Here is an 18,382-nt window from a genome sequence, read left to right as displayed (position 1 = left end):
TATTAGTGTGGACGTGGTCATAAGTAGATTGAGAGTGTAGGGAAACCAACTTGATAACATCATTCGCAGTGCATAATGGGAGTGGGCAGTCACTTCAGAGCTTGTTTGCCGCACTTTGTCGGCCGCAATTTTCTGATTTGTGGATCTTTCTCTGCTGGATCATGGATTGTCTAGTATTTTACCAGGAAATCTGCTATTTAACATGATTTTTAAACAATGAAGTTAATATAGCACAGATTAATGTCTTAATGAATTGACTAACAATCTCAAGCTCACGGTAGGTCTGTGTTTAAAGGTTTATATGGTTTCATTAAAGATCAATTTGCCTATGGAGAAAATGGATGGGATTTTTACTTTTGGAACCCGACTATTGCACACTGTATAACTTTCCAAATAAGTAACGTGCATTACTTTTCTGCTTATGCAATTTATTTACTGAAACATAATATTGAAAACTTCACTGTTCTCCATAATTATGCCTATGATCACGTTATATGATACTGAATGAAAGTCATGCAAACATCATGATGTTCATTTAGCTGGAAAGGATCACAGGATTTGTACAATTTCCTGCAATACGCTAAGTGAAATTAGGTAGATTATTTCTGAAGCATTACACTCTAAATGAAATAAAGCCTCAGTCCTTTGGGTTTGTGAAGACAATTACATCAGCAAAGCAATCTAATGAGCTTCCATTCTTGCACTGCAAGAACAATATCTCATTTTGCCAGATGCAAAAATACATCACAGTAGATTTTCCCACTCCCTTCACATTGATTAAATTTAATGTCAGGAAATTTGACAAATTTAAGAACCTACAATGTTAGTCCATCTGCAAACTTCAATACAATGATGTTACATGCTGTCAGGAACTCGTAGGACTAATCCCAAAAGTATGAATGCATGTTTTTTGTAAAGCATGCATCCTTTTTTTTTTTTTTTTTCAAGATTTACAATTTTTCTCTTTGATTTGAGTTTTTAAAAAATAAGTACTTTTATTTAGTGTCTTTTGATGTTCTTGAGGATGAGGTATTTTATGATGAAATCATTTAATGACTAACACATGCTTTGCCATTCACTGACCAGCTGGTAAATTATCAGAGTGATACTGTGGATGCCATGCTTCATTATTCATACGATTGCATCTCTTTGCTTGTCTGTTTGGCCAAATCAGATGCAATTATTCTGCTCACATTTAATGCTGAATTCAGAGGTGGTATGCATAAATCACTCGCATAATCAAAGTCATGATGTACTGACAGTAAAGAAACTCTGTGATGGCATGGTGTTCCTTCAGTGTCACACAATAAGCTTGTGATGAGGATGTGGCACTTTATGTGTTTGAATACTGTGGAAACTATGAAAGGGGAAAAGGGGAATAATCATATTGTCATTTGGAGATCTGACACCTGAATTGTTTGCAGTGATAAACTTCAACAAGAGGTGATGCGTTTCATAATCCAATAGATTTCATACAGCCAAACTAATTGAAAGAGACTTAATGATTTCTTGATCAGATCCAGTATATATATATATATATCAGCTCTGGAAAAAAATTAAGAGACCACTGCAAAATTATTAGTTTCTCTGCCCGATTCCAGCCTTGCTGAAGCACCCCCAGATCATCACCTATCCTTCATCTGGACGTCTAATGGTTAGACAGAGACCTGGAGAGGCCTTCAAACCACAGTGTCTCGCACCCACTGTGAAATTTGGTGGAGGATCAGTGATGATCTTGGGGTGCTTCAGCAAAGCTGGAATCGGGCAGATTTGTCTTTGTGAAGAACACATGAATCAAGCCACGTACAAGGTTATCCTGGAAGAAAACTTGCTTCCTTCTGCTCTGACAATACTCCCCAACTCTGAGGATTGCTTTTTTTCCAGCAGGGCAATGCTCCATGTCACACAGCTAGGTCAATCAAGGTGTGGATAGAGGAGCACCGAATCAAAACCCTGTCATGGCCAGCCCAATCTCCAGACCTGAACCCCATTGAAAACCTCTGGAATGTGATCAAGAGGAAGATGGATGGCCACAAGCCATCAAACAAAGCCGAGCTGCTTGAATTTTTGTGCTAGGAGTGGCATAAAGTCACACAACGGCAATGTGAAAGATTGGTAGAGCGCATGCCAAGATGCATGAAAGCTGTGATTGAAAATCAGGGTTATTCCACCAAATATTGATTTCTGAACTCTTCCTAAGTTAAAAACATTAGTATTGTGTTGTTTAAAAAAGAATATGAACTCATTTTCCTTGCATTATTCGAGGTCTGAAAACATAGCATCTTTTTTTGTTATTTTGGCCAGTTGTCATTTTCTTCAAATAAATGCTCTAAATTACAATATTTTTATTTTGAATTTGGGAGAAATGTTGTCAGTACTTTATAGAATAAAACAAAAATGTTCATTTTACTCAAACACATACCTATAAATAGTAAATACAGAACAACTGATCATTTTGCAGTGGTCTCTTAATTTTTTCTAGAGCTTGTATATACAGTATATACACTCACCAACCACTTTATTAGGTACACCTACACCTATTTATTCATGCTTTTATGTGTGGAAGCAGTGCAATGCATAAAATCATGCAGATGTGGTTCAGGAGCTTCAGTTAATGTTCACATCAACCATCAGAATGGGGGAAAAAATGTGATCTCATTAATTTCGACTGTGGCATGATTTTTGTGCCAGACAGGCTGGTTTGAGTATTTCTGCAACTGCTGATCTCCTGGGATTCTCATGCACAACAGTCTCTACAGTTGTGATGTCTCTAGAGAAAGGTGCGAAAAACATAAAACATGTAGTGAGCCGCAGTTCTATGGACAGAAACACCTTGTTGATGAGGGAGGTCAACAGAGAATGGCCAGACTGGTACGAGCAGACAGAAAGGCTACAGTAACTCAGATAACCACTCTGTACAATTGTAGTGGGCAGAACAGCATCTTAGATTGCACAACATGTCAAACCTTGAGGTGGATGGGCTACAACAGCAGAAGACCACATTGGGCACTTTATTAGGATGATAGTGTTCTTAAGAGAGTGCTTAGACTCCCAAACATTACTTTTGCAAATAGAAAAGATTAGAATAGAAGAACAGGGAGCCCTGAAACAGATGTCATGGCCCCCACAAAGCCCCCCACTGAACATCGTGTCAGTCTGAGATTACATAAAGAGACAGAAGCAATTGAGACAGCCTAAATAGATAGAAGAACTGTGGCGAATTCTCCAAGAAGCTTGGAACATCCTATCTGCCAACAACCAAGAAAAACTGTGTCCAGGTGTACCTAGGTGAATTGGTGCTGTTTTAAAGGCAAAGGTGGTCACACCGAATATTGATTTAGCTTTTTTATGTTTACTGGACTTTGTATGACATTAAGTGATAAATGAAAACTATTTATGTCATTATTTTTGAAGACATCCTCACTATGCAACATTTTTCTTTTCAAAAGCCTAAAACTTTTGCACAGTACTAATATACTGTATATATTCAGTGGTTATAGGACACTTTGAAGCATTATTGGTAACATTTAAGGCTAAAACACATAAGGTTATATTTGTTAACATTAGTTAACTACATTAGTTAACGAACTAAAAATTCATAATATTTTTACAGCACTTATTAATCTTGGTTAATGTTATTTTCAACATAAGATTTTTCTTTTTTTTTTTACATTAAAAGGCCTATACATAAACATTAGTTAATGCATTATTAATGAACATTACAATGAACAATAGTATATTTTGAAATTAACATTAATCAAGATTAATAAATGCTGTAAAAATAATTGTTCATTGTTAGTTCATGATAAGTAATGCAATTGCTAATGTTATTAAATAAACACTTATTGTAAAGTTTACCAATTTATTAAAGAAGGTGGTCCAATCAAGTACTGAAAAAAGAATGTGCATTTATACTATTTGAAGTTAATTTACATAAATCAAATTTTGAATTACTAAACACATGCCATGGGGCACCAACAATACGTTGCCACTCATTAGTATCATAAAATCTGACTTATCTGTGATGACCAATAATGTTGGAATAATCTATGTGCAAGTGGCTCTCATTTGGTAAAATATACTTCTACCATTCCTTTGGGCGACAGAAACTGTTTCCAGGTATTATCCCATAAATTACTCTTCTAGTGTTGTTATTATGGAGCGCTTAGCTACAGCTCCCACCCATTTGTGGATGTATTCACAAGCGGCTCCCCCAAGGAGAGGAACCATGTTAAATGTTTGAAGTCCAAAATGAGTTTACTGCCAAAGGCTTTAGAGCCTTTGAAATGTCCTTGTTTGTCAACTACCTGCTGTTTAACGAAAACGAGGCTTGTCAAAAACAATTCTGACAATTCCCTTTGTGAAGCAATTCAATTAGTCGAAACTTTATAATAAATGAGCAATAGCTTTTTCTTTCTTTCTTTCTTTCTTTCTTACTTTCGCTTTATTTTAGAAATAGATGCCAATAAATTATGCCTAAATTTCAGCAGGCACAGATAACCTGGCAAAAAAGAAAGTCTGCTATATGATAATGCTGTGTTATTGTATACAACCTTTTCAGAAATGTTTATTAACTGAGAGTAACAGCTTTGTTCCTACAAAAGCTTCAGACCCAAATAATATCCCAAACTTACCTGCTTGGATCTAAGTGACGTCAATAACTCAATCGTAATATTTCGCTCTGTAGTGAAAGTGCACCACGTGGCATTAATTTAATGCTCTGCCACAACCATAAAGATTAAACAAGTGGAGAAATATCATTAAACCATTGGAATGTAATCTCATTTGTCTAAACAAACTGATCCAATGAACAACCCTAATTAAACAAAACATAAACAAAAACTTGCTAAACCAGAAAAACCCCTCCTCTAACAATGGGGCACATTTATTTTATTAATCTAATGCATCATGTATAATATCATTACAGTTCAATATTTCAATCATTAATTTTATTCCCTTCACTTAAGGCTTTTATTGGGATTACTTTGGTTATTAGTTGGTCTAATGTATTGGTTACCTCTAGATCGAGCACTACGATCTCTCTACGTCTCTCATCTCGTGGCATAAACCTGCGCGTGTTATTCAAATTGCCTCATTTATTATGATAGCTTCCTCATGTAAATTGTGCTGACTGCTCGCCCTTGCAAAGTCCTCATTAGACTAATGAAAACCTTAAAACGAAAAAACTAAACAACCTGCCAAATAAAGGTCTGAGGTTATTATGAAAATTACAACTCAGGGAGCCAGGAGAAGCTCTGTTCATTAATTCATGCTCAGCAAATTGGTAACTAATTTAGTTGCACTCCTCTGCATTAATGGATTATTTTATTAAAAAAAATAAAAAATTTCCACAGCCCGAGACCTTTGCTGCACATGTTAGAGAGCTTTGGATTCTAATCAAGAGGAGTGACATATTAAGCATACCGAGCATCTGAACGGAAAAGCAGTAGCGACGCAAATAGACAATGTGGATTTTCACTCAGTCGGAGAGAATCAGGACCAATCAAACTCAATTGATATCTTAAGAGGCTGGAAGAACCGCTGTGTGCTGGGGGATTAGACACATCAGGACAGAGCCGATATGTCTCCAAGGGGAAAAAATTTTCTGCGGAATGACATATATTGTGATCATATTATCATAAACAAGCCAAGATTGCAGGGGCGTCAATTGAGACATATAGTAGTTGGACTATAGGTCACAAGAAACGTGAAATGAGAACACATCAACCACACTCACACACACAAACACACACACACACACACACACACACACACACACACACACACACACACACACACACACACACACACACACACCATTTCACAAACTATATCTCCCTAAGACCCAGACAAAACACCTCCTCCCGCCCATTACACCTAAGGTCTGACCTGTAAATTCACATAATCATGCTAATTACTTAGATTCACAGACATACACAGCGCCTCCTCTCTGGGTAAATCCAGCATGGAATGCGCTGCCCAGTGATTTCCACCGTTGTTTTAATGTCATTATCACCCTCTCTAACACTTCCCCAACCCTGCCTTCAGCCTGGAGAGAATTCTCAAATCTATTATTTACATGCGTTTAATAGGTAATCCAAAATCCTTCAAATAATACATGACCAAAACCCATGGTATTTTGGTATTTTTGATTATGTATTTTAGAATCAAGATTTCAAAAGGTAAATAAAAAATAACAAAAATAAAAATACTTAATTTAAAACTCAAGTATCATGGAACCCAATTACATGACTTCTTCAATCATCATAAATTATCTCCACATGAAACAATGAGATAAAGGGTAGGTTTCAGATTATTCAGTTCAGATTATTATAAATTGATTTGTTGGTTTTGCAATGAGTAACTGAACTCTGACCTTTCTCCAGGTGCATTCTCTTGGCCTCATGGCCAATGTCATGTGTTGCCAGGTCGCCCTCCTTAGGTCCTGGTAATATGTTGGGAGACAGGCCCAGTAATGCCTGGTTCATTGACAGTCCGTTCTGATGCACAGCTGTGAGAGAACGGAGAAAATGTTCAACACATTATGCCCATCTCCACACACTCTCAATCGATAACATAAAACACCTCCAGTGATAAATAATGATTAAAATTTCTATGGAAAAGAGCCCTCCTCATCCAATGGCTGGTGAGTATGTCCTTGGCTTTCCACTGTTTGTGACTTGTGGTATACCTCATCTCCAAATCAATGCACCAGTCAATCAAAATCACATTTGCCACTCTGCTCAGTGCATGCAATTCTCAGTGTAGTTATCTATAACATCTGATATGAGGCAGCAGCACTTGTAAGCAAAACAAACAGACAAAGCGGCATCTGTTGATTAGTAAAAAAAATGCTTCTTTGTGAAAAAAATAAATAAATAAATAAATAAAATCAAGCCACTTATAGCACATTTCCCTAAAACTAGATCAGCTGATATACCTCAAATACAATTATGACAAATACAATTATATAACTAAAATAGTTATAATACATTCTATTCAGAAAAACTAAATGATTACCCCATAAAGGAATAGTTCACATTTACTCACGCTCATGTAGTTCCAAACCTGTATGAATTTTTTTTTCTACTGTGGAAGACAAAAGATGTTAGGCAGAACGTTTGGGACTAACAGCCTCAGTTACCATTTACTTTCATTCTAAACACTGAAAGTAAATGGTGACTGAGGCAGTCAATCCCTATAACATTCTGCCTAGCATCTCCTTTCGTGTTACATGTAAGAAAGAAAGTGAAATGGATTTGGAATGGCATAAGTGTGAGTAAATAACAGGATTTCAATTTGGGGTGAACTATCCATTTAAGACACTGCACGTAATATAATGTATTAAAACATGGTAGCATATTTTAGAGATGATGACGGGAGACATACGTACAGGCTCTCTCTGTGATTAAGGACATTGTTTTTATTTTATGACACAGCTAATGATGTGTGACAAGCAAAAAAACAAATCAAAACAAAAAAAAAACATTTGAGATGGTCTGTCTTTGCACAAGAAGAGCCAGAGAGAAACTAATGGATGAAAATTAAAATGATCACAAATATCCGGGTTTCTTTACCATCTGTCCAAAACAATGGAAACTGGGCAGGGCACTTACGCACTTAACAATAGGCATTTTTAGAGTAGCGTTTAGTAGAGTGTGCGATGGTGTGCAGAGAGACTGGGGAGAAAAAATTGAGAGACAAAGAGAGTGGGTGAGAGATTTACGAGGTGAACGTACGCATTCTGTCGGAGGAGCTCTCGGTGTGCGCGGGAGAGCTGGAGACGCTGCTGCTGCGCTGGGATGAGGGTCGGCTCCCTGGCCTCCTGCCGTCTTCCATAGAGGGGGCAGGGGAGGGACTGTCTGGGACCCGCTCCTGCACAGCCAACAGGAAAAACAAACACAGCCACAGCGGCCATTACATGACACACTCTCTGCACTCAACAGCTCTTTATAGGCAAACGCTTCCATGCCGCCATGGACTGAGAAGCGTCTGTGTGCGTGCGTCATGCTTGTTGTTGCACCATGCCCCCCCCTTTTCTGCTTCTTGCTTTCATTCCCAGGCTATTGTCTGACAGTCTACTCCCTGCAATGCCATTTGAAAGCACGGATCGCACACCACCACCCCACTCTACCTTCCCCCAATGGCTGATGAGAGATGTGCATGACACAATGAGAGAACGGCGCCGTGGGTTACCTTAATCACTGATGTCACCATTCTGGATGGGGCACTCTGTCCCTGTGCTGCAGCGGCCATACTGGCGATGGTGCTGAGGTGGTTCATCTGACTCATCGCCATGGTGACGGATGCGGGAGGCAGGCTGACAGGGATCAGGGGGTGGGACATCATCATAAACGGCAGTTCCAAGCCTGAAGATGACAGAGGAGAGTAGCTGATTAATTAATCATTTTTGGCATTAAGTTATGTGCAAATGGAAGACGTGTATAACAAAAAGGCAAGTGTATTGCTAAAGAAAAGAGGAAGATTTATAGGAACAACTGGATGAATTATTCACATTTGACCTATCATGTGTGCAGCTTGGCTTACAAAGTAAATATTCATTAAATAATAATTTTCACATTACATACTGTATTACATTGAAATTATTATATATTATTTAAAAATAATACTGTAAATATTGAAATACCTCATTCTAATATGTTTTCAAACCATTATGATCATTAAAAAACATAAATATTAACTTCCATTTGTTAATAAAACATGTGCTTATTAATAATACAGCATATACAGTATATAGTAAAAATTTATTACAGCCATAATAACCTAAAAGAGATTTAAACTAATCTTTATTAAGCTGGGAAAGGGAAAAATTATGGAAATATTTCGCCATTAATAGTAGATGCATTCAAAATATCTGTGGAAAAATAATTCGAACATGAAAGGCATTACTTCAAACCAGCAGAAATGAGCCAATTAAAACTAAGTGTGCATCATGAGATGATTACAAGCTAATTATGTGTATTTGTGCCAGAAACTCCATTACTCTTTACTCGTATAACAGAGAGCATTTAGCTTCAACTGTATGACTTTATTTTTAATCCTTGATAGCTATATGGGATTGCAAGAATTAAGACGTTCAATGCTCTTTGACGAGAGAAAAAAAAAACAGATCCTGAACGTAGGAGGACATGTGAATGGACACTAAACTCATCTATAACCAAAGCGGAATGTGCTACATTCTTAGACAGTGATTAAATAGGTAGAAAATAAACTGTCCCCCTTTTTCAAAGGACATATGCACACAGATAATGTCACAGCCTGGTGTGTGTCCCTGAACTAAAGACCCACTCACTCCCACTTGTGACTTTGAACTAAAGGATCAAACGTAACTGGGAAAATTTCAAAGGCACCTCTTGAGTGCTTGAAAGAAATCTTCAGCGTTTGCAGTGAAACTGATCGAGCGACTGCCCCACGATCAGTCCCACACTTCCTCTTTAGTGCCCATCTCAAGGTAACGGGAACAGAGGGATAGGCTACCAAGCAGCTCTCCGTTGTTTTTGTTCACAAAATCAGTGGCCAAGGGCTGTGAGAGAGTCTACATCAGTGTTTGAAGAGGAGAGAAAAGAGAGATGCAAAAAACAAAACAAAAAAACACCCCACTTCAGTGTCACTGCTCCTCAGAGAAGAACTGCACATTTCCATAAGAAAGATGACCAGCGGATTCGCAGGGAAAACACATTTCCCAACATTAAAAAGGATGAGGAGATTAAAAGAACGAGAGGCCAAGCAGCACCTTGTAAAGGCATCCCTCCTCGAGTGCAGAGTCTGAATCAATTACCGCTCACAGGACCGGACTCAATTAAAACCTGCCACAGCGCCAGCCTGTGATTGCAGGATACTTACAGCGCCACGTCGGAAAAAATTGAGAGATGCATTCATGCAAGTATCTACCTTTCAGAGCTTTCGAGAGCAGGATTGAGTGCTAGCGCGCCTTTGTGATTTGCCAAGCGAAGATCTGCCTGGATTTCAGGAAATCAACATTTACAAGAGAGGGGAGAAATGCACTGAAGTCTGATAGACTTTGCTTTTTTCATTTAAATGGGCGTCCTTTATCAACCAAGTGGTGATGTCCGTTGTGTTGACCAACTTCCACAAAGCAGAACTGTGTGTGTGTGTGTGTGTGTGTGTGTGTGTGTGTGTGTGTGTATGTGTTTGTGGGCAGGTTTGGGTGGTTTACGAGGACATTTTTTTAGGTTACAAACTGGTAATTACAAGGGTATTATGCTATAAATGTGGTTTATGAGGACATTTCTAGTGTCCCCATAATTCAAATTGCTTAAGAAACATACTAAACAATGTTTTTTTGAAAATGTAAAAATGCAGAATGTTTTTTGTGAGGTTCAGGTTTAGGGGTAGGGTTAGGGTTAGGGGATAGAATCTAGTTTGAACAGTATAAAAATCATTATGTCTATGGAGAGTCCTCATAAGGATAGCCGCACCAACATGTGTGTGTGTGTGTGGGCAGGTTTAAGTGGTTTACGAGGACTATTTTTTGGGTTACAAACCGGTAATTACAAGGGTATTATGCTATAAATGTGGTTTATAAGGACATTTCTAGTGACCCCATAATTCAAATCACTTAAAAACATACTGAACGATATTTTATTAAAAATGTAATAATGCAGAAAGTTTTTTGTGAGGGTTAGGTTTAGGGGTAGGGTTAGGGTTAGGGGATAGAATCTACAGTTTGTACATTATAAAAATCATTATGTCTATGGAGAGTCCTCATAATGATAGCTGCACCAACATGTGTGTGTGTGTGTGAATGTGTGTACGACTGCATAGCAGACTTCTCTCAGGGGCCTAATCTCTCTCACTTTCTCTCTGGCTGTCCCACCTCCTTTCATGTTCTGCCATCCTTAAGTGATGTTTCAGCCATAATGGCCTGTTCAAAACCATAAGAAAACATGATACAAGCTAAAAGGGGTCCACCAAGGCATTTCAGACATCCCGAAAGTCAATGAACTGTGGATGTTTAGAAACTAGATGTCTGATGAAGCAGTTGCATTGCTCATTTTATTTTCCTTCTTTTGTTGTTTTCTACAAATTAGTCTCAAAACAAAACCCCTCTAGAAATTGCCAATGCCATAATACTATATTGATGAATCTGCCTTGTTAACAGAGATTCACCAAGTATTTTTAAATGAGGAACCATTGGTTTCGTTTTTATTATGATGCCAGAATTGCTTATCACTATTTAAATTGCAAAAGGGGGAAAAAAATGAGAAAATTGCATTACTCATTTATACTGCTTTCAAAAGATAAATGCTCAGTGAATACAATAATTTGCATTCTGCCAATACAGTCCAATTGTTTGGTACTCTTGTCATTGGTGGAGCAAAAACAGACAAAACGACTGGCAATATGGTAGGCCTTTCTAACATGTAAGTAACTCAAAATTCATTTCTTACTTATATGGCTATTAAATAAAAGCAATATCAGAATCGTGCTGCTACCTGCAGCCAAATAAAAGCTGTGCTGATATTCAGTATAATTGTTTAAATATAACATACCCTAAATCAGAATAATCCTGTTTTTTGGGGGTTTTTTTTACGTGTACATAGCCTGCTCTTTTTTTACTTATTTTTCCAAAACAGGGAGAAATTGCTATTAATTTGCATGTATTACGGACTGAGATATTATTGTCAAATGCATGAACTTAGCTAGTCCTACAGCGGTTCTTAAAAAGAGACAGATTGAACCAGCCATTGTCTGGTAAAAGCTGGCCTTCAGAGCACTAGCAGCCTGCATTATGCTGTAAGAGAGGAAGCTTTCCCTTGACAAAAATTAAACATGCTCCTACTTGGCACTTTATTATATCTTCAACTGAGTGATTTATTGTTTGTGGAATGAAAGCAAAAGAGGAGGAAAATTAAATTTTCAACACAGCCTGGTCCCATTCTGCCTCTACTCCTCTGTCCTGGAAGAGCTCAAGACAAACAATAATGTCAGCTGTAATTGATCTCAGGTTTCCGGTTAGTCCTCCAGTAAAAGCCCAGTATTTAAGTGGCAATCCACCCTGTCTGCTCCTCAGATGCTGTATAATGAAGCTGTCCATCTCTGCTATTTACCTTCTCTAAAATGGAAGAGGAAAGATGTACTGTATGAAGCAGAGCCAAGGTAGATTTGCTTTCCTCCCGTGAAATAGGACCTGCAGATGCCGTTGGAATGTGTAATTGGCTGCCGAACTCAGAGACGGGGGTTCCAGCGCTAATTAAATGACTTGTTTCTGGCCTATCCATCTTTGTTTGTGAGCACAAAGCAACAGTGCGGTATGTTGTAAATGCTCTTATCTAAACAGACGTTGTTTTGGTCATCACTTTGATTTGAGAGCCAAAATGTTCTGCCTTTTCAAGTAGCTACTGAATCGGGATAACAATTAAAATTCTTTTTCATCTCGTGGTAGAATAGCAGATTGTTATTTTTTGCAATGTCCATTGTTATAATGAGGTCTCACCAGCTGCATTAGTCATTGCCATAAACAATAATTGATTAAACCATTTATAAACAATTGTGAAGCCAGGGACTTTAGTGGGGAGTTAGAGCCACACAGAAAAACAGACTTTTCATACAGACAAACCATGCTATATATTAATTGCAAACATAATATAGGCAGGGCTCAAGTTGAGGGGGGATGCGAGGGGATGCCATCCTCCTTGTTGAAAGAAATGCACCATAACGAGAGGTGAACAACAGCTGGAGCTTATAAAGCAGGATTATGATTGGATGAGATACCTGAAATGATTGAAAGGCATGGAGCTACTAGGAGTCTTCCTGCGAGAACTACTGCTTACACTTCCATTTCTTTTTTCTAATCAACCACTGAATATAGGCTAGTCATAAATACATTCTGACTATTACAAAGGACCTTCAGATATAAAAAGAACAGATCACCATCTGTGTAGAGGAAGTGTTATTGGAAAGGAAAGCATAGGTCCTTCTTAAACAGACACTCTCGTATAGATTGTTTTCTTATTCCCAGATGGCATAGTCAAGGCTGTTAAACGCTGTAACTCATTAAGGTCGTTAGAGAGGAAGGTTTTTCATTTTGAAATAGCCACCCATGGTATTTCTGTGTCATTGAGAAAAGCTTTAAAGTATTTTCTTCCTGCTTATTGTCTTAATGCTAATCATAAAAATAAAATAAAAAACATCTTTAATTTGTTAATATCCCCCAAATAATGATAAAAAAAAGAAAGAAAAAGAAACAGCCCTGTATATTATCGCAAAACGCTCTCAGACGCCTGTGTACGTGATGTGGACAATTTCTGAAGCCACAAACACTTTTAGACATTGTCAGAGAAACTAAATCCTTGCAAAATAGGCATTTACTATGCTTACTCTGAAGTGAGAGTGCTTAATAAGAAACAGAGGGTAAAGAAATACATCTATTACACACTTGTGAGTGTAAAAAATAATGGTAACAAAACATCTCTGGCTTGATGAGGTAGTATAATTACGCAGCCCTTCAACCCCCCACAACCATCAAAGAAAACATGTGGTAGGGATTACAGAGGAGACAGACAGCATTGTTTTATCATGTATTTATTTAGTCTTCCTTTGGGAGGATAAAAGCTCAGCAGCAGTTCTTGGCATATGATGGAGAGGTTTTAGTCCAGCGTCACTACCTGTCACCCAGCCTGGCCAAAAACAAACAATTCGACGGTCTGCTTCAGTATAGAACTGTACTGAAGAAGTGCATTTGATTTAAATTTAAATGGCCCATAAAAACAAAGTGCATTTATGTATTTTCAGAATGACCACGAAAGGTCAAGTGTTACAGTGATTTTACCACAGGTAGGGGGTGTTTACAAAGTGAAATGCCTAAAACTGCTTTACCCATGGTAAAATCACTTTTTTGGCTAATTCACTCAGAATACAGCATATATGTGTATATATATATATATATATATATATATATATATATATATATATATATATATATATATATTTACACCATGGTCTGTTCGAATACTCGATTCTGATTGGATGGAACGCGTGCATTAAAACCGTTTAATGCACAGGTAGTTCCAGTCAGTTTTAATCACCATTCTATATTAATGCACCTACTCTCTGTGCTGTGATTAACCATCAAAACAACATCATCAAGTCATGCAGTGCCCTCTTAAAATTAACTTCGAAGCTACAGGAAACATGGAAATGACAACAGTGTTCATCAGTCCCGTACTCACCCAAAGCACTTGTGAGGAAAGTATGGTTTGATATTCAGCTGTTTTACACAGAGGTGGAGAGAAGGTAACCGTGACCCATCAAATGCGTCTTTCGCTGTCCGGCAAGACGAGGCAAGATGAGGCAATATGATTTAAATTATAATATGATAAACATCATCTAAAATTGTTGCCCTGCTCAACATGTGCACTAAAGGGTGCCCCACAATCACACATCGCTGACTGAAGCTTTGAATGGACTCTGTTTCATTAAACGCAGTCTTTTGCTGTTTTATAATCGTGCAAGACCACATCATGATCTTATTCTTCATTCAATCAATCGTGCAGCCTTAATGGATACCATATGGATGTCTCAGAGGTCAAAGTCTGCAGGATTAGAATGTTTTGGATGATTTTCTCCTCATCATGTACAGTAGGTGCTACTTTTACAACTGTCACGTCAGCAATGCAGGTTTTTCCTCATTAACGTAAAAAATGAAAAAGAATAGGAATTAAATATGATATGTTCTGAGGAGTGCCAAACCTTCTACATTATATGGCTATTATTATTTCTGGATTGAGTATTCACAGTTTTTAAACAGTGTTTGGTCTCCAAAAAACTGTAATATTATCGCACTACTTTATCTCTGTGTCTAATTTAGAACGGGCAGAACTCTAGATCTAACAACCTGTAGAAAGATTTTACCATTATTGTTATTCTTCCAGTCAACATTTGCACTATAAAAGTTAATGACAGCTGTATCTAATCAATGCTGGAAAGTGACCATGCTATAAGTGGGATAATCCATGACTAAGTGTTTGCGTCGGGTGGTTCTTCGCCACCACATCTAAAACCGTTTAACGCACACCTAGCCATGGATTATACCTTACATATACAGTATATAAAAATATAGTTTTTTAAATATGTTCCCTTATGACACTTGACATCGCATTCTGCTAACACATATGGGGAGTGTCCTTCTATATGACCTAGTTGATACCTCTCTACAATAACGGCAATATTCTAATATTGGCTATGGAGTTTGAGCCCCGCCCTTTTAGGCGTGAAGCTGTCTGCTATAAAAGCAGGCGCGCAAACAAAATTCATTAGAATTTTCTTCTTTCACGACAGTGACTCATCTTCCTCTAGAAGCCCTCTACTACTTTGCCGTCAACATACACGAGTCAGTGGGCCAGATCTTCACGGCAACAAGAAGACTCTGCGCTCCCCTGGAGTGTTCTGAACATTTACGCCGCCTTGACGCTTTGCTGGTGAACGGGCTGCTTCAGCTTCCTGATTCCCCGCAGCGCTTCAGCAGGAGTTTTCTATCCTTACAAGCTATTGTGTTAATGTGTCCTACGCCCACGCAGAGACAGTTCTCATAGAGACAGACTGCCCTCACTGTGAGTGTATGAGTCTCAAGCCGCTTTGCTCGCGAATCACCCTCATTCTGAGCGACGATTCAGCGTCACGCACCCTCCCACCTGCTTTTTCTTTGACATCCGAGGGATCACACAATCCCCACAATACACAATACCCCTGCATGGCAGGGTCGCGAGTTCGAGCAGGATGAACTTCGTGCCGGCACACACCCTGCGAGCCCCTCAATCTCCATGTACTACGTCTATGCTGAAACAGTATGTGCGTGACGAGATTCGGCCCTCTGTAGGAGTGCGCCGCCTCATCCCATTCAACAGTTCTGATGCTGGGGATGATGACGATGTCATGTCTCTCTCTGCATCAGGCGAGTGGTCAGTTAATGATGCTGCCGCCCCTTCCCCCAGCCAAGGCGAGGAGTGTGCATGCGCCACTGAAAAGGAGATGCTTCGCATCCTTTCAAGGGCGGCTGAAGAGATCGGTCTTGAGTAATCTCCAGAGAAACCTGAAAAATCTTGCCTTGATAAATGGTTCGTGCAGTCGAGACGCCATCAAGCGACTGCGTTCCACAGATCTGCCCCACTCTTCCTGAAAGTTCATAATAAACTGACAAAATCCTGGCGCGCACCCTATTCAGCTCCTCACTAAAGTGGACCACGGGGAAGACAAAAATATGCCCAACTACCCCCCCCCCCGAAAGAGGCGGTAGCGGCACATATTTGCCCGGCGAGTAGCAGGGCATGGAAATCATGCCCCGTTCATCTTTCTAAGCTGTGTCGACTAACGTCCGCACTGGCTGGAAAAGCATATTCAGAGGCGGGCCAAACTGGTTTAGCAATCCATGCGATGACGGTGCACCAAGTTTTCCAAGCTAAGCTCCTCAAACAAATGGATGAGCAAGGCTACGATCCAGAGATGTTCAAAGAGCTCCGCACCACTACGGACTTAGTGATGAGAGCCACGAAAGTCACTGCACAGGCCATTGGCAAGTCAATGAGCAACCTGGTGGTTTTGGATCGTCACATCTGGCTGACCCTCATGGAAATGGGTGACGTGGGAAAAGCCGCTCTATTTGATGCTCCGGTGTCTCCAGCTGGCCTTTTCGGAGGCTCTGTGGATAGATTTGCTGAGCGCTACGTCAATATCCAGCAACACTCACAGGCTATGAGACATTTTATGCCAAAACGGAGCAGTACTTCATCACAACCAGCTCGCTCTGTCTCGGGCCAGTGCCTGGCTAAAAATCCCACACCAGCTCAGTTGTCCCACACTAGTCGCTGGAAAACCACGCCAGCAATGACCCAAACGAAGGCAGCCGCCTCAGCGCAACATACAGTACTGATGCTTATTTAGCTATTTATTGTATTTTTATTTATTCTTTATTTTCTCAGTGTTAATTTCTAGAATTTGTTGACAATGTATAATAATAATGTCAAATATTCTTTGATAAAAATATTTGTTTAAGAAAGTAGCCTACTGAGTACCTTTACATAGTCATATCGGTGCACAATCCACATAGAAAAGGTCTGTTTTCATTCCAGCTCAATAATGAGCTATATCGTCCACCATATCGTTAATCAGTGAATTTTCCCCCTCTAAAATCGGTATCGGTCTCAAAAATCCCATATCGGTCGGGCTCTAATATTGTTGTTCAAAATGTTGTTCAATATGTTGTTTTCTGTGTCTCACAATAATCACATGCAATAAAGTTTGCACATTATGCACAACCGCTTCCCAATGGTGAGCAGCGCATTAAATTATGTATGTACATACAAAGATTGCAAAAATTGTACAGCACTCAAATGAGACACTCACACTTTTTCAATAAAGAGCTTTCCCACGTCAAAGCCCACACATTATGCACAACCACTTCCCAATGTTGAGCAGCGCATTAAATCAAGTATGAACATACCAAGTTTGCAAAAGGAGTACAGCGCTCATTGCACATGCACAAGACGCTCACACTTTTTCAATAAAGAGCTTTCCCACTTCAAAGCCCACACATTATGTGCAACTGCTTCCCAATGGTGTGCGGCACATTATACAGTATCATGTTATGAACATACCAAATTGCCCTCTGTCCCATTATGCGGACACGTGGCGAGCTCTTACTGGCATTCCGACTGAGTGCTAAAAATGATCAAACAAGGTTATACGATCCAATTGCACATCGGCCACCCCGTTTCAATGATGTTCTGTCTTCCATGGTTCCGTCCAAAGACGCGCTGGTTTTATAAGCCGAAATACACAATCATCTCACAAAGAACGCGATAGAGGTTGTTTCATATGAATTAATAAGCCTGCTGTCCCGCTGCGCGAATGCATGGCATTCATTTCAGTCTGTCTCTGGCTCCCAGCACATTCACAAAATGTATCGATATGGCACTCGCCCCATTGAAAATGAACAGTGTGCATATTTTGAATTACCTCAGCGACTGGTTATTACTAGCCAATCAGAGGCACTACTGAGCGAACACAGAGACTTGCTGCTTTGCCATATGGAAAATCTGGTTTAATGTCAACTGGGCAAAAGCACACTTTTCCCCAGCCAGTAAATCTCCTTTTTAGGAGTTAATGCGTGCGCACCTCATGAACGAGCATGTACAGACCATTCTTTGGTGTCTGTTTCAGTTCAAACTAAAAAAAACATTACCACTGAAGTCATTTCATTTTCACGTGCATCGCGGTGACTCGCCACTATCTGGCTGCTCTAGCACCATGGACAGCGCCAGCCTTCTACCAAAAGGGGGTTAACCAACACATGTTGGGGCACGGTTTGTAATGGACACCTGACTTTCGACACCTGGACAGGTGC

At 39.3% G+C, this 18,382-nt stretch overlaps 1 protein-coding gene across 4 annotated transcripts in view; it reads right to left on the bottom strand.

The window, feature by feature from the left end:
- The window catches only part of LOC127447714 (dachshund homolog 1-like), a 209,839-nt gene that overhangs the window by 35,496 nt on the left and 155,961 nt on the right, over positions 1-18,382 (bottom strand). For all 4 annotated transcript variants that reach the window (XM_051709753.1, XM_051709754.1, XM_051709751.1 and 1 more), the window contains exons 4-6: positions 8,197-8,369; positions 7,740-7,875; positions 6,377-6,511 (exon numbers count right to left, since the gene is read on the bottom strand). In XM_051709753.1, coding sequence (XP_051565713.1) covers positions 6,377-6,511; positions 7,740-7,875; positions 8,197-8,369 — 444 coding nt within the window. The remainder of the gene's footprint in view (positions 1-6,376; positions 6,512-7,739; positions 7,876-8,196; positions 8,370-18,382) is intronic.

This window comes from Myxocyprinus asiaticus, chromosome 11 (assembly GCF_019703515.2).
Source record: "Myxocyprinus asiaticus isolate MX2 ecotype Aquarium Trade chromosome 11, UBuf_Myxa_2, whole genome shotgun sequence".
Taxonomy (NCBI): domain Eukaryota; kingdom Metazoa; phylum Chordata; class Actinopteri; order Cypriniformes; family Catostomidae; genus Myxocyprinus; species Myxocyprinus asiaticus.
This window is presented reverse-complemented; position numbering and strand designations above follow the sequence as displayed.